The 25,039-nt window shown below is 37.2% G+C and overlaps 1 protein-coding gene across 2 annotated transcripts in view; it reads left to right on the top strand.

Moving 5' to 3' along the window:
• The window catches only part of IA-2 (tyrosine phosphatase IA-2), a 619,991-nt gene that overhangs the window by 253,434 nt on the left and 341,518 nt on the right, over nt 1-25,039 (top strand). For both annotated transcript variants that reach the window (XM_083120601.1, XM_083120600.1), the window contains exon 9: nt 2,150-2,258. In XM_083120601.1, the coding sequence (XP_082976727.1) occupies nt 2,150-2,258 (109 nt within the window). The remainder of the gene's footprint in view (nt 1-2,149; nt 2,259-25,039) is intronic.

Raw genomic sequence — 25,039 nt, 5'->3', positions numbered from 1 at the left:
CTTGTTCCACAATCAATTAATTTTATGGGATGAATCGAAAATTATTTAATTGAAGATTTTTACTTCTCACGCAGGAGACCTGGTTTCCGTTCCAGGAGTGGGTGATCTGAGATAGAAAAAGCAGCTCTAATGCTCATCCAGTCTCTAAATAATGAGTAACTGGGACATGCTTTGAGGGTAAAGGACGTAGCTTGCTTGATTGATTTGTTGTTTTAAGTCCACTTTACGTATAGAAGCTAATCGAGACTGAGCCTGCAGTTTGAAGTGGGATCCGAACCACTGTGCCATATGCTTACAGCGGGTATCGAACCCTGGACTCTTCATTACAAGGCGGCGACGTTACCACAACGCCATCGGCGAGGCAGTAAGTCGTAGCGTTGAGAGATCGAGAATGTATAGAAACCCTACCTCTACACTCTGTGCCTTTATAGCACAGTGCAATGCACAGTAGATAGTTTTACCAAGGATGATCTATTATATTATACAGAGCATTCCCTGACATTCGCCACAAGACTCGGCGGCAAGCGACCCGGCGTCAGCGATTGTTTTTCCCGGTGAACGGTCCGCGACAGTCGCACGCTACAGTCTGTTTTTTTCGCTCTCCCTGCCTTCGCTCTCTTTCCCTTTCTGTTGACGTTGCAGACTGACGCCAGTATAATCCTCCCTCGGAAGTTGTGTTGTGTCCGTGTGTTGAAGATTGTGGCTTAATATGGCACCACAAAAGTTTACATTACCACAAAGGATTTATCTTGTCGAGTGTTACTTCGGAAAGGGGAATTGTGAAGTGCGACGACGTTTTGCAACGAAATTTCCTGGTGTTCCCGTTCCACATAGGACCACTATATTAAACCTCGTAAAAAAGTTTAGAGTAACAGGGTCAGTTCTGAATAAAAGTGGAAAGAAAAACCCACGTGTACTTACTGAGGAAAAACTCGATGAGATAGGACAAAGGTTAGAACAGTCTCCTCGGAAATCTATCCGCCGCCTCTCACAAGAAACGGGTGTTTCAGAAACCCTTTAGGTTCTCCGATTTGTCAGCCTGCGATTTTTATTGATGGGGAAATCTAAAAAATAAAGTATACATAGACAATCCGCACACCATCCGTGAGTTAAAAGAGAGTATTGTACGAGAAATCTGGAGAATTACAGTAGACGAACTTGCACGTGTAAATGCCAGGAATGTGTTGCAGCAGAGGGACATCATTTTCAACACCTTCTGTAGTCAAGGTTAGCACAATATGAAAACTGTAATTTTAATAGCCGACTCTACCGACTGTCGCGGATCCCGTTCGCCGGGAAAAACAAGCCGCTTGCCGCCGAATCTCGTAGCGAATGTCAGGGAATGCTGTGTATATTGTCCTTGGTTTTTTACCTTTAACGTTTCCTCTTATTAGAAACTGGGATGTTATGTACAAGATGTTAGCATCTATATCTGCGACGGTATGAAAGTTCCGATTGAGACAACGCGGACGCCACCATCGCATCGTAGTTAGGGTGAGGATACTATCCTGTTGTAAAGTATTTGAAAAATAGCGAACTCTAAGTTCATTACAAATTATTATCTGTCTCATGAAATTATGACTGTGGAACAATGTTGGACTTAAACAGGTAGGTCCGTGCTGAACATTAAACGAACCCAATTACTTGACGTCATTTCGAGCCCGTTGAGTTTCTGAAGAATAATAGTATTATAATTTGAACAGTTTTGTGCAAGGATTTGACACATATGCATACAAACTTTGAACTAACCATGAAGGTCAAGGGGCGCTTCAGAATTGACTTTTTGTATTTGTGCGGGCTTCCAATCCATTGTTGGTAGACTATGATAATGTATAATCACGAGAAAGAAGAACAAATATGTTCAATAGTCTGCTGTTGATTATGATAGAGTCAGTTGAGATTCTTCAGGCGCCATGTTGTAACATGTTCAAAGTTATTAAACCTCGTTATTGTTTTACGTGAAGAATGTATTTTATTGTGTCTATCCATGTTTTCACGTGTACCTAAGCATTATATAGTCACTCGGAACGTTTCACTCACATGACACCAAAATTCCAGAACACACTTGTATGAATATGCTGAACTCGTTCTTCCCTAATTACATATATGTTTCATTTTATGCACCTTTTTTATTTTCCTATGATTGTAGGAGTTCCAGAGCAAGATAAGAAGCCATGCTTCCCACCGTTGGCCAAATGGCCAGCAAGAGTACGAGACGGATGAAGAGATTACAAGGGCTGCTGATTTAAATGATCCAGGTGAGTTATATTTTACTCCGAAATGTAAATTTGACTTGCACAGATTTTTTTTTTAAATAATGCACAGTTTTATTATAATTTACATATTTGCTTGTAGTTTTGGTTTAGTTTTGTTAATAATGTACCAGTGAACAAGGTTTATGGTATGTTGTTATCCGCAGTAAGACCTTAAAGAATATATTTTCATAGTATGTAATTGGTCATACGAAATTAATTTGACCTGATATCGCACTTTGAACTTGTAAACTCTTAATAATTAAACAAATTCATCAATACAAACATGATTTATCCAACTGCCAGAAAGTATTTCACGGTATCAGATATATTATTTTTGGCAATAATGGTGAACACCAAACTGTGTTTTCATTTTCATGGAAAAGCGATAGCCGGAAGTGCCCAATTAAAAGAACAGAGACGGGGTTCATCCAGTTAGAGATTTATGAATAGCAGTCACGGGAATACATTTTATTAGGGCATTTTGGTAAAGGGCAAAATCGTTATATTCCCATACGGTTCTTCGTTGTAAGGTGCATAAGCGATACGTTATTATCAAGAAAAATAGCAAGAACTTCACTTAACTTCCTGTATACTTAATGTGCAACTTTCCAGGGGACCGACCACTGGCGTAAGCCAGGCAGGGGGCTGATGGGGATGCAGCTCCCTCCGAATTTTCAAAATGAAAGTAGTGAAGATCTCTGGGGGGAAAACCGTGGAAAATGCAAACCCCTCTTAAAATGACCCTCGACTGCCATTTTTGAGAGTGGAAAGTTCTTAAAATACGAAATACCTTATGGTGTATGCAGACCCAGTAGAAAGCAGATATGGACTATACAACTTTACAATTCCAGCTCCTCTCCACAAAAATAATAATAATAATAATCCTGCGTACGCCAGTGCAAGAGACAATCAATTTGGATTATGTATTCTACATAGTAAAAGTTAAAATAGTGCAATAAGTGTAATGTATATATATTTTTCCGAGGGATTTTTCTGGTTCCAAATATCATGTAAATACACAATTGCTGTTCAATTGTAAATAAGAGAGTTACTGCCCGACGATCAATGGCGACACCAGAGGGGTGTAGGGGGCAAACGCGTTCCAGTTGGAGCGTGTTCGCCACCCTTCCATACAAAAAAAAAATGATAAATGAATGATATTTTTGTCCAAATATTCATCTTGTATATTAATTAAGTGCACATAAATATATTTCAGAAATAAATACGATGATCAGCCTTATCTACTTAACATGCTACACTTCAGGTGGCTTGTATAATGTTGCCTAACCCATTTTTTTATGACTCCTTCGCCGCACAACTAAAATAGTATTCGATAAGCGTTAAATCTACGAAGAACAAAGTTACGACGTATCTGAATATTGTTTAGGAACGATTTTCAAATAACACTGAAAAACATTTTCTATTGAATTTTTAAAATTTTCTGACCATTTGTCACGAAAGAAGCTTTATCGGTTTAACCAGGAGTCATAACGTGCACGTAGTTCAGCAAATGCTTCATAGATGGCTCTTTACTTCACATATATCTCATTAGATGGCAGCGCTGTCCGCTGTGGGAGAAACTCTTGTCTGATATTGATTGCAGGTAAATTTCTCTTCTGGAAAACAACCTTGCAGTAGACATATACAACAAGCTTCCTACCTGGCGGGAAAGGGAAATTACACAGGAAATGTTCGTCTTTTTTTAGTTCAGTCTTTATTTCGTTGATGAAAATCGTACCAGAGACAGTGATAATATAAGAGCGCTCTATATATACTTAATACCGTATATCATATCTGTGTATTAGTCATGTTTAGCTAACTTGAAAGAAATGATAAAATGAAACTAATATTGGTAATTCCTATCTTTTAAGCCCAGTTTAGCATTCTGTAATGCGATTGATTTTTAATTCTTCTGTCTGAAGTTGAATAGAAGTCTATAGATTCAAGGCGACGTATGAATGTATCACTAATTATTATAATTTACTGTATGATTGGCTGTTAACACTGTACCGGCAATTTTCAGTATTTCCTTCTTCGTTTCTTTAAATTCAGCCATTTACAGTACCGCCGTTAGCAGTGTACGATTCGTGCCATCGCACAGGGTCTCACGTTTTAAGGTTCTTTGCGCTTGCGAAAAATTTGTATAATATTATTTAATAATTTATTCACATTCATTTCTTGTGCAAACGTTCTAAAATTAGAATAGAATAAAGAAATGAAAGTAAACCAATCTTAGCGATGGAGCTCCATGATAATCTAACGTAGTGTAGAAAAAAGGAACCGAAATTTCAAATAGGGACTGCATGTTTTACGCGGGATAGTAGCACCGCAACAATGTGTGAAATGGCAAAAAGTTAAGAAAAACTTTGTCTCTATGTCCTGTGCTGCCAAGTTTCGTCGATAGGTTGCGGGAAATACCATGTTTGTTGATGAGGGATGAGTTAATATTGACGCAATACAAATAACCATATTGGCTTCAATGTAGAATTTTACGATGTATGAAAGATGTCCATATTTTCACTTTTTTCAAAATATAAAAGCCTCCCAGGCATAGTTCTCACAGGGCATCGCCTTTCCTAGCGGCGGCTCTGCCATTTAATTCATAATCTATAACAAAAATCGATGATTTTCTTATCATTCTTGCATAAAACCCTGTTATATTTTACAAATAGAATAAATTAAGCTGTAGATCAGTCGATTAAGATCCAGAATAATCGACTCTGATTACATGCTCACAAAATTATGAATTAAATCATTCCGGGAATTTTTGGAACTTTCCCCCAGAAACTGAACTTGCACGTTTTCTTTTTGTTTTTTAAACATGGTATTTCTTTGTGTAAATGTGTTGTTTTACTACTTCTGTTTTTTCCTCCGCAAACATTTCTTTCACTGAATGGAATTTGTCAGCAGCCATTGGTGCTGAGGTCAAGGCACATCCCGATCTCACCTGAACGCGGGAAGGAATTCCTCTAATTTGGAAGATTCCCTGCCGGCCCTTCATGTTACCTTAGTGTCCTTAATTGCGCCCTCAGATTCCTCACGTGATCCGAAGCGAGAGAACGGGCGGGAGGAGGCAAATCACAGGGAATGTAGCTTCACAAGGGGTGAGGAATTCCGCGAACAGAGAAAAACATGTTATGAACTACTTGTCGCGACAGGGAGGTCATCTGTCCGGTGTCTCGAGAACCTAACAATGCGATGCGGTGATCTCGGTTCGAAGGTGTTGCTATGGCTATGAATGGTTCTCGCTCCCGAAACAGCCTCTGGATTGCCAGAGGGTGGGTGTAGTGGAATACCTACTGCAGGCTCCTGTAGCGGTTTGAAAGCGGGTCATGGGGAATACACTAATGCAACTGGGGCAACATAATTAAATTGCTATTTTTTCAGTAGGGACCCCCCCCCCAAACCCCGCCACCGGGCTTTCTAGAAAATTCCTATGTATTGTTATGAGAACGATCGTTCTTAAAGATTATGCATGCAGTGCACAATTCTTTTTGAATATTTATCTCGGTGTTTTTGCATGGCGTTCTATCAGGAGAGCCAATGTTGCTGTTGTATTTCCAAATCCAATTGTTGTAGCACAATCAGCCAGGGTGTCTGTAGGATTTGTATCTGTAGGGGAGGGGCACACACACACATATATATATGGGGTATATTCCACCAAAACAACTACATGATAAATAAGTAATGAAATAATTTCTGTCTGGCATTAATTTCCAAGAGCGAGCCACCCCTTCCTTCTGGGCGCCCATGCAAATAATCAGTGTCGCGATATGAATTTGTATTGTATAAAGTATGTTCGAGATGCGCGTACGTTAAAAGAGCTTCGGAAACACTATAGGCTATAGTTTCCTATTGTTGAATCGTTCAGCAGTTAAGTAATTTATGTGTGTAAAGAAATTTTGCAAAGTTCTTGAGTACAACAGTTGTTCACGGAAGTTCGTGTTTTAATCACAAAATTAATGTTTACAACCAAGTGTTAATAAAGATATGAGTTGGTTGTGTCTCAAATAATCACACTGTTCTACACACATTTTGTTACAGAAATGGAAGTACCCATTCTTTACTAATCTGAGGATGGTGAACATGGAAATGACATTAAAAAAGTTCGATTGGCTCTCGTTTTGGAGTAACGGAAGGGGGTGGGGTAAAGGGGGCACATTCATGCGACCCAGCTCAACTCGAGTATATATGGCAACACTGCTGACGGCCTGGCACGTTTGCAAACCAGTATATCACGCCATCCTTTGCTGTTTCAGATCCCATCAACATTGGCCAGTTTGCATTCAGTTGTGCAGTGTTTCCAGGGTATTGTTAGATTTCGTATATGCAGTATTCACAGCGATTTGGCAACACTGGTGGCTGTTTCGCAACGTAACATCCCAACAATATCACTCCATTCTGACATGTCATGTATTCCAGGCCCCTACTCAAGGGGGGCCAAGGGGGCCATGGCACCCCCTCCAGCCATGAAATATTTTAATGCAAACCTATAAAAAACTACAAAAAAAACGGACGGTTTTTCCCATTTTGCAAGAATATAAATTTTCTTCTTGGATAAATGAATGGGTTGTTTCTGGAGAGAGGCAAACTCCAGAAGTCTGCACTGTAGTATATTTAGCAATTTTAGTTTTATAACCATTTATGCAAAGTTACCAAACATCCAAATTTGGTCGGGACAATTTACTATTTTTAAACCCTGTCCTGATATTTTTCGAACTGCAGAATTGAGAAAATGTCCTCTTTTTTGGTGAATTCACATTCAGACATTTTCTTCAAAGGCACGTATCTAGAAATATGTTTCGGGGGGGGGGGAGGTCCGAACCAAGTGACTCAGGAATAGTAGTAATACTAATAATAATAATGTTTAATTTAAAATAATTATATAAATCAAATTAATACTAATTAAAATACATAAATTAATATTATATTATTATTACATTAATAGGTAAAAAGACTGTATAAGAATAGAGTTATAACAGCGGATATTCATTACGTAGCTTACCTGTAGTTAAGATCGGAATAATTTACATAAAAACAAGTGACCTGGCAATGAAATTAATGTCAAATAGATGAATAATTGAATATTTATGGAATAACAAAAATGATGTTTCATGTAGTTGGAGAAAAATAAGTTTCTGGTTAATATTTTATGCATATTATTTTGAGTAGTATTGTATATAAATCTTCTTTGTAAGGTCATTCAAAGCTGTATGATCCCAATATAATCCTTGCCTTCTAAAAAGTTCAGAGGAAATTAATAACCATCGAACAAATGCTAATATTCTCATTACTTAATTTTAGTACTTGGTCTTTCGGGGGGTCCGGCCCCTGGACCCCCCAAATACGTCCTTTCTGTCCTTCAAAGCCATATGATCCCAATAGTAACCCTTGTCTTCCAATAAGTTCAGAGGAAATTATACAACAAATGCAAAACGAGTAGCCTATATTTTCATTATTTAATTTTCGTACTTAATAAGTCCTTCGGGTGGGGAAGGAGGGGGGGGGGGTCCGGACCTCCTAAATACGTCCTTCCTGTCCTTCAAAGCCATATGATCCCAATAGTAACCCTTGTCTTCCAATACGTTCAGAGGAAATTATACAACAAATGCAAAACGAGTAGCCTATATTTTCATTATTTAATTTTCGTACTTAAAAAGTCTGGACCCCCTAAATACGTCCTTCCTGTTCTTCAAAGTCGTATGATCCCGATATAATCATTGTCTTCCGATAAGTTCATAGGAAATTATACAACAAATGCAAAATCAGTATATTTTCATTCTTTAATTTTAGTACTCGATAAGTTTTTCGGGGAGGGGGTCCGGACACACTGAACGCCCCTAAATACGTCCTTGTTTCTTCATTATAAGAATCATTCCTAATGCAAGTCATTTAACTTCTTATAAATATATTACTTTGTAATCATAGATTATCTTTATTACAAATCAAATCAAATCATAGCTGTTCAATGGTGGTGTAAGAAAATTGAAAACATTGTTAATTTGTAACTATTGTATTATTCAGATACTTTTGAGCATGGAATGTAAGCAATAAGCAACGAGCTGTACGCCAGGTGACATCCTTTCGCTGTAAGCAACTGTATTTTTGATTGTCAGGTCAGGGAGAGAGGGTGGGGGGGGGGGGCTATCACTCAGTTGATTTTCCCCGTTACTTTGGTACATAATAGCTATTGCAACACTACAATTGTACATCCAGCCGCAATACTACCTTAGCGTTGGTGGTCACATCCAGGGTACGAATTCCTATGGCGGAGGGGGATCTCCCACCATCCCACCAACGATCCTGTTCTATTAAAATTCACCCCCCCCAAATCAAAATTTTCTGAGGGGAAGAGTTTGTTATAACAATAAAAATAAGCAATTAGTTTTGACTTCATACATACTTTGCTAAGAACAATATCAGAAACACATACAAAAAAAGAAGAACGACTAATGTCTGTGTGTGTGTGTGAATGTTGCATACATATCTTGCTCTCTCTCTCTCCCTCTCTGTCTTTAGAGCTGGTAACAGCATGCGGTTAAAACGAACTTCTATAGTCATAGACAGCGGCAGCTATTAGGGGGCGAGGGATGCAGTTGGCCCCCCACCTTTTGCCACTTTTGTTCCTGCAGTATGCTAAACTTCATCTACCAAGATAAACTGAACTGATAAACTGTCCTTTGCAATTGAATTTGCAGATGTGAACAATACCACACACGGCTTGAACGAAGGTGAGGTAGGATGCACAACCGACTGTCCTTTCATTAGCCACATTTCTTGAATGCTAAGTTTTATTTTCATCGGATTCAACGGGAAAGATTAGGTACAAAAATTTCTTCAATGTCTAAGTATGAGAGCCTCATCTACACAGGGAGGGGGTGTGCAAATTCGGTGCAGGGGGTGTGAGAATCTATTCTCGTCCTGGGCGCTGAAATCTCTAGCTACAGCTCTGATAAGGAAATATTTCCTTTTGAGAGACCATTAACAATTTTACACCATTATAGATAACAAGATAACTAACTAAATAACTCTCTAACCTTCTTAAACCCGAAGGTTTATGGCAGCAGCAACACATGACTCGCATCTGTCCCTATCCTGGGCAAGATCAATCCTATCTTTTTCCTCCTACTGATTTCTTTTAGGTCCATATCAATGTTATCTCTCCATCTTCACCTTGGCTTTCCTACAGGTCTCTTACCATCAGGTTTCCCAACAAGAATCCTGTAAACAACAAGATAACACAGGCCAAATTAAATAATCTAACCAGGGACGTAGATCTTCCAAAAAATAAAGTCGAATTGTTGGCCTTAGGGCTGCAACAATGGAATCACCTGGCGGATGATGTGAAGGTACTACTATTCCGTAGAGACAAACAATTTCTTCCATTTTTTCGAAACCAAATTGAACCTGACTGTGTGCCATGACAAAGGTTTCTTTGCATCGATGAATATATCGCATAATACCGAGGACTGAAGACTTTTTATTTATTCCTCCAAGTTCTGCCTTAAAATGTTCTACCTCCAATTCCTGTTGTCCATGTAGTTGACATTAACTAGACTTATGAAAACATGAAAAAAAAAAAATCTTCGGTGATGGTGAGTGAACTGCATGGAATTCATTTCGACAAGTGTGTCATAGTTTTCTAGGGAACAGGAGAGCAAAGAACTAGGAACAACTCGTGGAGAATCTTCTGACGTCTTACGAGAAGACTTGGTGGGAATTCAACATTCATAGTATTACTTAATTACGTTATTTTTTCTTAGTGATTTGCTGTTAGTGGTTTTTACTGTTCAAGGAATCTATTTCAGTAAAGAAAGGGTACTTTCTCCTACACAACAGAAAAACATTCTTGTCGAGAATTCAGTTACGATTTATTTCAGATTTTTTGTGCGCGCGGGGGGGGGGGGGCAGAGTTATGCTTTACCCCAGTTAAGAGAATTAGCATAAAGCATCACCAGCACTAAGTTAGTTTGCATAGACGCTTAATCTGTCTTTCACGGCACTCCTCGTCTATGTTTTCACGCTATAACTTCGAAATTTGAATTGTATGAATTCTTCTCGGATATTTTAGGGGGAAGCAAGCAAGTGCCCTCTCCGGCCTCCTTTTGTGGGCGCTGTTAATATTTTTATCAAGTTAGGCCCACATTGCTTATGATTAATTCTTATGTACATGAATTATGCTTATCTTGAAAATGAGAGCTAATGCATTGCTTATGGGTAACATGAATTATGCCGTAACTTCAAATTAAGAACTAATCTTAGAAAATAAAGTACATGTTTCGTGTTCAGGAAGTCAATTTCAGTAAGAAACAATCCTTTCTGTAACAGAAAAAAGTGAAAATTTGTAGAACAGTGTTATTAACACCATGACATGTTTACGTCGCTTTTCTTCCACGCTATATTAATGAATGATAATAATGCAATTACTAAGATATGACCATGTCTAGGGAAACTTCAATCCCAGGACTTAACCTCAAGCTTTTGACAACGGCACGGTGATCAGTGTACATTTATATTAAGCACAAATACAATATTGTGTACCGTTGCAGCAGTAGCGTACGCAGGATTTGTTTTCAGAGTGGGCTGGAATTATAAAGGTGATTGTTACATGGCTGCGTTCTAGAGAAGGCTGAATACACAATAAAATCATTTCGTAATTACCATTTTCACCTTATTTTTAAACGTTTTTTAAAGACAATAATGGGAATCAAGGGATCATTTTATCGACTCACAAGAATATGCTGCAGAGGTCCTTGACATTCACGATAGCGCCGTTCAATGCACTTGCCGACAACAATTAGTGATAATCACTTTGGGTTTTCCGTGTTCTTTATTGCTTTCATTTAATTTTTGATTTTCTCATACTTTCGGAGGGAGCTGTAGCCCCATCAGCTCCTCCTTCGTACGCCAGTGTTCGCCGATACCTGGGACGCCAGTAATATCTCTGTACAATTGCATTTATTTCACTATAAAATGTAACGAAATTGTACCGTAATCATACAAAAATCTCATCGTTTGTTACGGGTAAAGTAGTGTAAATGTAGTTGCTATTTCACCTTATAGTCCAGTCAAATTAGAGTTCAACCTGGACATTGAAAAAAATGAAACTAAAGTTGCAGGAATATGCAGAACTACTTGAGTTGTATTTGTCACAAAAAAGTCCCAAAGAATCCCGTTGCGGGTTTCGGATAAATGACGTCATCAATATGGCCGCTGTGAGAATTTTTTAGTGCAATATTTAAACGCGTATAAACTCTCACAGAATATAGATAGAACCTTCCTTTGTGCATCAAATTACAGGAAATCATTTGAAAACTTTACAGAATCAAGTTTATTTTGTGTACTCTCCACGCTTTCTGAAATATGTTAACAAAAAAGGGAGAAAATGAGATTTATCATTATCTGTTTTAATCTTTTAGCGTAAAAGTACAGTTGTTTACAGATAAGTGGCCAGATGAGTTCCTGTTTACATTTCATAGATTTGTTTCTCTTCTGTACGATAAAACATCACACCTCAACAGCGTAAACGACTGTAGACGTGTTCTGCTCATCAACATAAATCTAGTCATTGCGAACATACCGACCACTGGATATGCCCTATGTCAGCATGCGAGGCGCGTTACTCTATACGTACTGAAGTGAAAGCATTATTATTAATTGTAGACAACTGGCTATGAGAGCAAAGCGACCGTCCTGCTATCTTACGTGAATGAACGGCAAGTCTGAGATCAATCTTTGTATTAACCAAAAACGAGGAAGCTGTGCAAGCAAACATAAATGGACGTAAGTAACTTCTCTCCATATCTCGTGTGTGAATAAACCATCTGATTAGTTTACGCCGTAAGATGAGGTGTCTTTTTCATACACACAGTATTAAATTTGAGGCTGTACTCTCGTGTTTCTGTGAGATATGCAAGCATCATGAACACCAGAAGTCACGTGCCGCATTTCCAACGCTGGTCACATTACACTAGTAATATCATATTCATAAACGCTCAGTTTAACTGTGGGTGGTTGTGTGTCAGAAGGCTCTCTGGTTTCTGTTTTGCGAAACGTTCCCCAGCTCGAGTTTGACATTCTCTTCAGCTTTGCTCTTGAAAACTCACACCTGTAAGCAGACTCCCCATGACTGGAGAAGATAGAGTGCCGAAGAATGTTGCAGCTGAGGTTGACACCCCTGTTGCAAACCCTAACATGTACGGGAGACACTTCAAAACAATAGAATTATATCCTAGGTTGAAAACTCTGTTGCGCCCCCTCCCGTTTTTTTTTTTTTTTTTTTTTTTTAATTTTCAGATTCATTCAGTACTAGTATAAACAGAAGAGCAAAAGTAATATAATTTTAGGGAGAAGTTTGTTCTTATAAGGTCAACGCATGTCATTCATTTATCAATTCGATAGTTCTTTGTATGGAGAGTTCGGGAGTTATTTTCGAAAACTTACAAAAAATGCATAAAAATTAACTCTCACCTTAAACTTTAATCAAGGGGTCCCGGGTTCCATACTCGGTGGAGGCACCTAGTGGTTCGGATCCCATTTTAAACTGCAGGTTCAGTCCCGATTAACCTCACTGTGCATAAAGTGGACTTAAAACAACAAATCAATCAATCAAAAACTCAATGATTTCTTTTAAACAAACTGCACAAGTGGTGGATCTCACTTTAGATCCAGTCCCGATTAACCTTACTGTGGATAAAGTGGATTTAAAACAACAATCAAATCTTTTAAACAAACAAAAAAAATCTTCTCAACCTTGCTACTTAGGCATATTTCAATTAACAAGTTTTATATTGTTACCTGAAAGCACTGGTCAAATAAAATAAAATCCCACATTTGCATTTCTTGTTTTGTGTTGCTTTTCTGCCAACTTGGGCTAATATAAATGAGTGAGTCGACCGTTTCAACGCTTCTGGTCACAGATATGCAAGCAATGGAGGACGGGTTCTCTCTGGAAGCGCCGGAGAATAGATTTTTATCTAGTTGTCACTTGTCACCTGTTACGTACTTCAATGTCGTCAAGCTATTATCATGTTCATTGAAGATTTGTTGCAAGATTGACGTCGAGGGGGGATTGCTCCCTGAAATCTCCCGAGAAGCCTAAACCAAAAAGGCACAAAAGCACACTTCGCAGTGAAGACGTTACTTTGTTCTCTTTAAACATTTTAGGCACTTATAATGTAACTGGCACTAATAGATCCGAAATTTCATTGCACAAACAGCACGAAATAATTGTAATAGTAAAAAAGCTTCATCGGGTTGAGGATTTTCGTCTTCTCAGAGTAATTAAAGAAAAATGTACTATATTAGCCACTTTATCTTACCTTTTGCAGTTTAGCCAGTGTGTGGAACGACATTGTGAAGAAAGGCGTGTTAATTTCTTCGTTTGGTAACTAGTTTTCTGATGTCTAATATACGAATACGTATTTTGCGCCCTTGGTTGCAGTCTACTCGGCCTGCTTAAGGCTCATCTGGACTTTTCACTCAACAGCCGATAATTGCTTCTCCTTCTGTTGAAAACATCTCCTAACACATGCTTTCAATTTCTATGATTCTCTGCAAGGCTTTTCTAGAAGGATACACGAAGATATGTAAAGTTCTAAAATTCAATCTCTCGTTCTAGTTTCTCATACAAAGAATAGTGAAAATAGTATTAAGAGGAAGTGAAAAGTAGCTTTAAATGGTCTTTAAAAGAATTTTAAAATATTATACATTTTTATTCAGTACTGTCGATTTCCATGTCTAATTTATACAGATAATTTCATGTATTCTCCCGGTATTTTCCACGGAAATCACATTGTTTTTATAACAAAAACAGACTAGAATTTGCCAATAGGTAAACAAACACTATATACAGGGTGTCATTTTAATGGCGCCCACGGGCCACAGATTCGTATAGAGGACATCAAAACAAACAACTTTCCCCGGTAACATTTTCCTCGTTGGTGCGTCGATTCGACGCTACAGCCGTTCAAAAAATACCATTTTGCCGCCTGGATGCTGGCAACCCAACACAACATTTGATCGTACCTGTGACGTCATATCCTGCGGCGAAACAGCGCACGACAGGGTTGCAAGGAACACACAAATTTTGTGAAAAATGACAAACTACCAACCACATTATTAGCTGTAAAACGAAGCGAGAAACGCGTCCAGCAGAACGAACATCATAGCCTACCAGCCAAAAGATCAGCAGTCATCTCAGGGGAAGGGGGAAGTGAACCAACGATATGAGAAATGGTGAAAAACGTATTCAAAATGAAATTTCAATGTCGGATTTTGTCTCAGCCTACATGTCAAATATCAACAACAATAAATTTTATTGAACTTACAGCTTACATGTGGCTGTTTACGCCCAACTACATGTCAAATATTTGCAAATCTCGTTGCAAGGTTGATATACAGGTTTGTGTCCAGATGCCATGCGGTACTTTTGTGCTTATAGCGGAAGTATCCGAGGTTCACGTTGTTACATTACGGCTAAAACAAGTACAACCGCAGTAACAATCTAATGATGAATCAGTACCGAATATAGTGCCCTGTTCACATTTGCAAACTATTACATGTGTATCCGGTGCACAGATAAACACATAGTCGTCTTACAGCTTGTATTACTACTACTTATATCCCTGTATTTTCAATCATTTTGACACTTGCCTCATAATGCTCTGAATATACATTATATTATCTGTTGCTTACCTTTGGAATTTTGAGTTCTTTCATTTCTATTTTGTCATCTGTTTAATGTGTCACAGACAACTAGTATCAGAAGAACGAAGTGGATAGACAAAATTGTGGATGCCAACTTGGTAACTAGATTTGCAAATATTTGACATGTAAGTTGAGATAAAATTCGATATGATCACTTCCACTTAAATTATATTTTCTTTCTACCATTTTTCGTATCGTTTGTTTACTTCCTGTTAGGTTACAGAACGTGTTTTCTCGTTTTGTGTTACGGTACATAATGTGGCTGATTGTAGCTATGTCATTTTTCACAGAGTATGTGTGTTCCTGGCAACCCTGGAACGCATCGCTTCACGACGGGATATGACGTCACAAATGCAATAAAATGCTGTGTGTGGTTGCCAGCATTCAGGCGGCAAAACGGGCTTTTTTGAACGACTGTATCGCCGAAACGATGCACCAACGAGAAAAATGTTACTGAGAAAAGTTGTTTGTTTTGATGTCCTCTATACGTTTCCGTGGTCCGTGGGCACCATTAAAATGACACCCTGTATATTAATTTACAACGTTTCAATACTCGCATGATATTTTTGTAAAGGGATGTGACTGATATTCACTACAAGTAACAATGCCTATCCTTTGCACGTCGAGAGTTTCCCCGACGACGTAGTAACTCTGACACCTTGCAAGCAAGAAATCCAGGGTTCGATCCTCTGCGGAGAGGATCCTACTTTAAACTGTAGCTGCAGTTCCGATTACCCTATCTGAACATAAATTGGGCTTAAAACAAACTTTTGACAAGCCGTCTTAATAGCAGTGGTGGTAATAAAAGTTTCAAGAAACTGGTTAATTGATTGCTATGATGTTTTAAGTCCACTTTGTACACAATAAGGCTAATCGGGACTGGACCTACAGTTTAAAGTGTGCCATCTAGGAGGTCCTATGAAACTGGTTAAGGTAGCCAAGCTTTCGGTTGTATTGAACATTCGGCTATAGTGAACCTATATCTCTAGTCCCCACCCAACTACATTACAAGTACAGTGGGATCCATGAGTATTACCGTGCAAATTGTCCATCATCATGTTCGTGCACTTTATTTGACCCAAAAAGAGCTTCGAGAATTAAAAGAAAACTCAAAACAAACTGTTGACAACTTCTGCACCATCATACATAAAAATCCATGGCTTCAAAACACATCGGATGTAAGAGAAAAAATAAATGAAAATAGTCATGGACAATTTGCACGGTAATACTCAAGGATCGCACTGTACGTAAGGGTGTTGATTTTTATTGGTTTAAGCCAAATACGCGCCATTTAAAATTTATTACTCTGTATACCGTAAAATGTGGCATCCGTGACAAGTCAGAGTGATTTAGGTGTGAAGTAAAACCGTTCTTTCTGTTGACTTATTTCATCAAGTCCAGTAGCCCATATGTAACTCTGAAGAACGTATACCGGTATATAATGTTCTTCAGTAACTCGACAAAGATAACCCCTTTCAAATATTCCGAAAGAGGAGACATCTTTGTCGAGTTACTGTACTCGTAAAAAAAATAACTTTCGTGAAGTTTTCCTTGGCTGCCAGATAAATTAAGAGGTTTTTGTTCTCTGTGAAACAGAAAGGAATAAAAGGCAAAAGGTGAAGTTGGAAACGGTAAAGCGTACCACCGTGTCTTCCAGCGGAGAATTTTCCTCTTCGTTATTGATAACACGACAAGAATGCATCGAGCATTCTTTTGATGACTTTGGTGGAAGTTTCTTCCGGAAGCAAGATACTATTTCTGGTGGCAAAACTTTAATTAGCAGTCCTTTTCCCCTCTGTGTTAAAGAGTGGTTGTGGCGAGAATCGTTAGTATACTTGATTAGGATCAGGGTGCGAAATCCTGGGTGGACAGGGAATCCCCCACCAACAGTCTTGGCTTCAAAAATCCCCCCCCCACCAAAAATTCCCGGGGGGGAGTGTTTGTTATAAAAACAAAAGGCGAGCAATTATTTTTTACTTCAGAGGTTTTGGCGGGAGCCGTGCCAGGTTACTCCTTTTGCAGTATAAGGATAATATTGAAAACACACACAAAGTAATGTGTTTGTGAGTGTTGCGTACTTTCTCTCTCTCATTGAAGATATTATTTACAGATCTTACACCAATAACAAATGTTATATTGATATAATATATTCATAATAAAGGTAAAATAACAATGAAAGACCAATATAACTATGAAATCTAATTGATTTATACTAACAGAAAGCAAAAAACTAAACAAAAACATAATAAAAATATTTAAACTACGTATTTTGTCATTTATTGACATCCTTAACCAATCAGTATAGGAATTAGTTTGCTATTTTTTAAATATCTGATACATCTTCTCTAAGAACGAATATGTAAATATTTTGTTTGCTTTCTTGTTTATGTCTTATCATGTTTATATGTATCCTTTTTCGTTTTTACCTAAAACCACCTTGACTTGTTCTTGTTGATTTATTAGAGTTTTCAGTGTAAAATGGCCTTGCAAGTGCTGTATCTGAAACTTGGAATAAATAAATAAATAAAAAATAAATATGTATATACTTAATAATAATAATAATAATAATAATAATAATAATAATAATAATAATGTATTGAAATCCTTAATTTACTTGTATATTTATTATTATAAATATGCATTATATGTATAAATAATTATATATTTATGTATATGTGTGTGTGTGTGGGTGTAGATTAAGATCCCCCTTTCCCCCCACCAATCTTCAACGATTTAGCAACCTTCTTAGGATGTTTGTTTTCTTTCTGTTTGAATTAAAAGTCCATTTTTTCTGTAACTGTTGTTTTTTACTCACTACATCTTTGAAAAGAACTGATCCAATCTTCTAATAATAATGAGTATATACTTTCTATTATCTAGTTACTTATTTTTACAAAAATATGTTTTTCATATATCTTATCAATAATAATTCAAAATAATATATTTTATGTAGTGTTCATACGTTTGTAAGGAATGCAGCAACTGTACTTTTTAGAAATCAAATATTCATTTTTATTCCATTTATACTGATTCAAATTGTGTGAAACCTAACATTAAAAACTAAATAATCTATAATTATTTCAGCGTTGTTATATTTATACAAAAATATATAGCTACGTATAATATCAAATTTACAATACTTAATCTCTGTTTTCGCAAAAACACAAGAGGAATATCCATTCCTAAAAAAAATGAACTCCTCACAGTAACCGCTACAGGCTCTTACTGCAACCTCATATCAACGTACTTTTGCAAAACATTTCTACTTCATATTCTTCAAGGAAGTCCTATTTTCTTATGTACACGTAACGTGTTGTTAACTTGAAACAAAAATATCCGACGTGCGTCTTCGAAAGCGCTCCTTCCTATTTGGACGACTTGAGATATTTGTATTTTCAAAATGCACAAATTTACCAGAACAATATTTTTCTGAATTCTTTACAATCATAACATTACAACTTTTTGTCCTTTCATTCAAAATAAAAATACAATATGTGTGCACGAAGCATACAGTCGTGTGTCAATCTTAAATTATATAAGTGATGGTTAGCACATTGAGCTGTGACGCTACACTGAAAAAAATAAAGGTGTGGAAACTCACCTTTTGGGGTGAGTTTGGCTTGTCACAAATAGCCGTCCCCAAAAGGTGAGTTTCCACACCCCATATTGGGGTGAGTTTTTCTCACCCTAGTATAGAGTGTGTTTTTCCTCCCATAGGGTGAGTTTTCTCACCCTAGTATAGAGTGTGTTTTTCCTCCCATAGGGTGAGTTTTCTCACCCTAGTATAGAGTGTGTTTTTCCTCCCATAGGGTGAGTTTTCTCAGCCTAGTATAGAGTGTGTTTTTCCTCCCATAAGGGTGAGTTTTCTCACCCTAGTATAGAGTGTGTTTTTCCTCCCATAAGGGTGAGTTTTCTCACCCTAGTATAGAGTGTGTTTATCCTCCCATAAGGGTGAGTTTTCTCACCCTAGTATAGAGTGTGTTTATCCTCCCATAAGGGTGAGTTTTCTCACCCTAGTATAGAGTGTGTTTTTCCTCCCATAAGGGTGAGTTTTCTCACCCTAGTATAAGAGTGTGTTTTTCCTCCCATAAGGGTGAGTTTTCTCACCCTAGTATAGAGTGTGTTTTTCCTCCCATCAGGGTGAGTTTTCTCACCCTAGTATAGAGTGTGTTTATCCTCCCATAAGGGTGAGTTTTCTCACCCTAGTATAGAGTGTTTTTCCTCCCATAAGGTTGAGTTTTCTCACCCTATTATAGAGTGTGTATTTCCTCCCATAAGCGTGAGTTTTCTCACCCTAGTATAGAGTGTGTTTTTCCTCCCATAAGGGTGAGTTTTCTCACCCTAGTATAGAGTGTGTTTATCCTCCCATAAGGGTGAGTTTTCTCACCCTAGTATAGAGTGTGTTTTTCCTCCCATAAGGGTGAGTTTTTTCACCCTATTATAGAGTGTGTTTTTCCTCCCATAGGGTGAGTTTTCTCACCATAGTATAGAGTGTGTTTTTCCTCCCATAAGGGTGAGTTTTCTCACCCTAGTATAGAGTGTGTTTATCCTCCCATAAGGGTGAGTTTTCTCACCCTAGTATAGAGTGTGTTTTTCCTCCCATAAGGGTGAGTTTTTTCACCCTATTATAGAGTGTGTTTTTCCTCCCATAGGGTGAGTTTTCTCACCATAGTATAGAGTGTGTTTTTCCTCCCACACGGTGAGTTTTAGGGGTTCGTGAGGAAGAGGTAAATGATCTTTGTTTAGTATAATAATGCTTACCTTTAACCTTGAAGAATCAGTCAGATCTTTTCTATCTTATCCAATATGAATTCAGAATAAGATAGAGCAATCATAACTTCATTGTAATTTCTTCCCAGATGGCAAATGTATCAAAGTAGAGAAATGCAATGTTAACTCTTGCATTGTATAATATACGACATCACAGGGAAAACAGTGTTTCTTCGTTTAATGCGTTCAGATTTTAATGTGATTAATTGTCTTCTTTATAAAAAGAATACCATTCAATTCAGCATTAAATTTAGACAAAGCTTAAAAAACTTAGAGGAAACTAGATGCGGCACGCTCACCAAGGTATTCATGTAGAAGAGCAAGCCATCCATAAATTACATGAAGCTTGCAAGGAATATTATGTATCGATTTCTAAATCATACAAAAAAGCCGCAACTTTTAATGTACATACATATTTTCCAATAAGTCTTTTATGAGACTTCTACTTGATGATTAGAAGCCAATTGGGACTGGATATATGTACAGTCACATACACTGCTGGGTTGTAATGATTTAATTGAAAGTCAATGGTGCTGTTACAACCCAGAAGTGTCCTTGCGTGTACAATATAACATGAAGGGGATTGATCTCCGTTAATTAAAAAATAACAACTTTTTTCTGTACTGTTTGGAAAGCAACACTCATGCTCACATACATTGCTAGGATAAATAAATGACATACTTAACACAACAAAATACTGTATATTTGTATATCCGTAGATAAATTTTATGTATACGTTGGATGGAAGTATATACATACATGGTAAGGGGATAATCTCTGAAAAATACTACCTTGCCACTAAATGCATGCACATTAAGCAATAATTCAACCTTACCTTTCCTTTGCTGTTGGTTCTGCACACTCAGTTCAATGCCACAATCATTACAATGTGAGTGATTTTTGGTGCTTTTAGAACCTATTTCAGTACTTTAATAAATTAATTAGAAACGAAAATGTACATTCCTAAGAAGGCAGAGCAAATTTAGTAGAAGTTATAAATGTTCATATACATAATTTCTAACTACTCTATTTCAAATACAGAGCTTAATTTTTTTCGCCCCAAAGATTAGGTTGAAGAAATAAAGTTACCAGTTAGCAAAAAATTCAACTTTATTTACAATATTCGTACATTTCATCTTGCAATAATTCAACATAGTTCTCACAATTTTATCCAAAAAAAGAGGATTGACTTTTCATTACCAATTTTACTTCATTGCTAAAAATATGCATGCTGTATTCCTTTAAAATGTCTGTATGGAAAGGCGTCCATGATCTGAAAGGAGAAAAAAATGTAAGAGTAAATAAGAATATAACCAAGAATGCATTTAGGTCAGAGTGTGATAGTTTAGAATGTACTTATAACATTTATGAATCTTAATACTTCCCTGAAAAGTATACTAGTGATGTGTGCATACAAAATGATTCAAGCTTAAGTAGCCAGCCTTCGTGGATGAGTGGTTAGGAAAGCATGCTAAAACGCCTGGGGTGTCGAGTTCGATTTCCAGCCTGAGCACAGGTGTTCTTTGTGAGTGTCCATTCATCCATTCCATCATATCATCTCTCATCCTCATCTTCGCAATTAGCCCAAAAGTAGCAGAAATGCGAAGAAAAATAAACAAAATCAATCAGTCAAGCTGCTCAATTGATAAATTGAGTTGGTGTTTTAAGTCCACTTTATGCACAGTATGGCTATTCGAGACTAGACCTGCGGTTCAAAGTGGGATCCGAACCACTATGTGCCTCCACAGGGTATCGAACCCGGGACCCCTTGATTACAAGGCAACGACCTACCACTGCACCATCGGGGAGGCCCTCAAGCTGATCAGTTTCTACATTGAATGCAGTAGCGCTAAATTGGCAATTTATTTTACACAGCATTTCCCATAATATTTAAAGCTCAGGGGGGGGGTTAAACCCAGTAACCCCTCTTGTGTACGCCACTGATTGAATGAACAGGTGGAGAGACTAAGATTATGTCACCCTATTATGCAAAGGTAATATAAACATGCATGCTTTTATTTCATAAGCAAGGACCTATACAAGGAGGGTGATGATGAGGCTATAAACAGGCAGGAAAAAATATCGAAATGAGGGCTGACTACTGGGCACGCCACAGCATATAACTGGAAATGGCACACTTTAGGATAATATTTTGTGCTGAAACATCGGTGTCGGGATGGAGGAGGAACATATCCGTTGACCCCCACCCTCCACCCCCTGGAATTGCCATCGGCCATTTCAAGTCACAAAAAGCAGAAGTTGTTATAACATAAATAATGTTTAGAAAGTTTTTATTGAAAAGTTAAAACTTAAAGACAAAACAGAATAACTGTGCATTTCAGTACACTAACTGTATAAAATGTAAAAAAAAAATATTTATGTGATTCTGACATTTTCAGATTACATACAGGTTAATTGATTTATTTACTTACCTTTCCATTTACAAAATCAGGATCATCTTCAAACATCAGAGGTGGTTATTTTAGTTAAACAGCATTCAATGCCTGAAATAAGGAATAAATTTAAATTAGATTAATCTTGAAAGTAGCAAAACTTTAACTTCTTCAATACAACAGTTTATTGTACAACTATATTTGTTAATAGATGGAAGACTATTTGAAGCGTTCAAGTAGATTTAACATATAAAAGTTAATTATCATGCAAAGTTAGTATCATTTGGATCCCCCCAGCAATTTAAATTCTCCTAAGGAATGTCTATACATACAGTGGAAGATTGAATGAAAGAAACCCAGAATGATGAAAGTTTAGATACTTTTCAAATACGAATTAATTTCTTTATCTATTTGTTTTCTTCTACATAACTTCTCAAAATGAATTTAATTTCCAAAGACAAAATGTGTATGTAGGCTTTTACAGGGTAACTGATAGCCAATAAATGTAGCATCACAGACCCTCACTTTGCAAGTTGAAAAGAGAAAACAAATAAAATATATGAATCACTTACTTCATCCCACATCTATAAGAACACTAAATTGTACACAAGCAGCAATCGATTCTCAGAACTTAAAGATGCTGACACAGAAGTATATTTGCTGTGTGGTCTAGTCAACCATATTTTTTTTTCACTAATCCTCCATGAAATTAATTGTGTAACAAAGATATTAGGAAAGGTATGTAAAGAGGGAGATGCATAAATATTTCCAGGAAAAGTTCAATGCAGTTCAATTCCTTAAATACACATGGGACGTCAAAAAATATTGAAAATTATGAACAACTTGCCCGGTAATATTTTAACATCTCGCTGTACACATTGTGTAATTAGTATGCATATCAATTTCAAAATACTTCTTAAGACAGCCACAACAAAGTTTTACACTCCAGCCTACAATGTGTATAACTATTAGTACTGTCCTTCCCAGTGGCGAACACTCCCTTTGAAACAGAAAAGACCGAAGCTGAGACACCCACCCACCCTTTCCTATTTCCAGATTTGTTGTTTAAATTTGTTTTTAAGACCAATTTAATCACAGAAAGGCTAATCGGGACTAGACCTAAAGTTCAAAGTGAGATCTGAACCATTATGAACCACTACCGAGTATCGAACCTCGGACTCCTTGATACATGTATTTAAGTATGCATGTACTTTTGACACTTTCATTTTCTTTTCACACTCACTATGTTGACTAAATGTTCAATACTAGCTGACCACCTCTAACGTGTGCTACACCTGGGTACATATAGTGGTCGCCATTGGTCTTCCCATCTCAGCATATAAGCTTACTTCCAAAGAGACCTCTGTCATTTCAAGTTCCTACAGCTTAAAACTTATGAAAATAATGAATAATAAATTCCCTTGAAAAAAGAACAAAATTAGATTTGAACTGCTCTACTTACAGTGCATATCTGTGTAAACCCAACCCATGCAGCCTTGAAAAACTGCTCTCAGCAAAGAGTGGCGTAATGTTCAGTGTAGGTTGGAACTAAGGCAAGTGTGTTTGTGGGCATTATCCGTATCCACTGCTCTATGCATGGCACATTCCTGAAAAGGAGTTGAAAATTAAAATAATGCTTAAAATTTTATGTTACACAACCATATTTATGTGTAAAAGAAATCTAAGACAACACTAAAAGAAATTCTAGCTGCTGCTTGAAATTGTAAGTTTCCTTAACTTAAATTGTTAATGTTTAGAATCCCCCAAGGACCGAAAATTTGAAGATACTATGGACGCACACTACAGAAAACCTCACGAATATCAGCGTCTGAGTGTGGGAAGGCGATCATTGCTCCCGAAAATTAATGTCATTGTCATGGCCGTAGGCAGGAAAAAATTTCGGGGGGGGGGTTAATTCATAATTATTCCCAGGGCGTCGCCAGAAATTTGAATAATAGAAATAATAATAATAATTGTACAATAATAATTAAAATTTCATAATAATAAAACAATTTTATTCCATAATAATAATAATTATTATTATTATATTATTGTTATATCCTTGAGGGGCTTACTCAATCCAGCAGATGAGTGAATATCCAGCATAAGTTTCTTTCTTTCTTTTTTTTTTTACGTTTCATACAGTGTGTACTGTAATGCACAATTATTTTACTTCGTCATTAAACTTTAGATACCTTCAAGAAAATACTTTAAAAGTTAGATGGAAATTTTAGTCATAAAGTTTTTGTTGTTTGACTTTAAAATTAAATTTTTGGAATTTTGAAAAGTGTAGAACCAGTTATTCTCTTTAAAAGCTTAGCCTGGTGCATGGATTGTATCCTCAATCGCGAACGTAATGCGCTACGAAACTGGAGGTACTAGGTTTGAACTCCTATCAAGGGGGACTTATTTTCGACTTTATCGGACGGGGAATTTAAAAGCTGGAAAGGGAATTTTGGGACAATCATAAGGGAATCTTCAGTCTATATTCCTTGTGACGCAGGAGCAACACTGGAAAGATGACAGCAGAAGTGATAATGGAGGGGCCGCGGGTGGGCTGCGATTCCGAGAATAAATCCTGTTTCACTCAACTTTCAGAATTCCAAATGTATGAAAAATTCGTTTCAACATTGTCTCCTTGTATTTTTGTGATGCTTCGAAAGAAAAATTGAAAATTTGTTACAGATTTTGGTTTCTGAACATCCATTAATGCAACATGTCAGAAGTTTCGGGGGGGGGGGGTTGAACCCTAGAACCCCCCCTCTAAATACGGCCATGGTCATTGTATATTTAACTTTCACGCCCTTGCTTACAATGTGTCTTTTTTCCTTTAAAAAATTTTGATATTAGACGCAATCGACAACGAATGAATGAAGTGAGTTTAAGCAGCACCTTACAAATCTTATAAACTTA

The sequence above is a fragment of the Lepisma saccharinum genome, chromosome 4 (assembly GCF_977018435.1).
Source record: "Lepisma saccharinum chromosome 4, izLepSacc3.1, whole genome shotgun sequence".
NCBI lineage: Eukaryota > Metazoa > Arthropoda > Insecta > Zygentoma > Lepismatidae > Lepisma > Lepisma saccharinum.
Note: the sequence above shows the minus strand (reverse complement) of the source record. Positions and strands in the feature narration are given on the sequence as shown.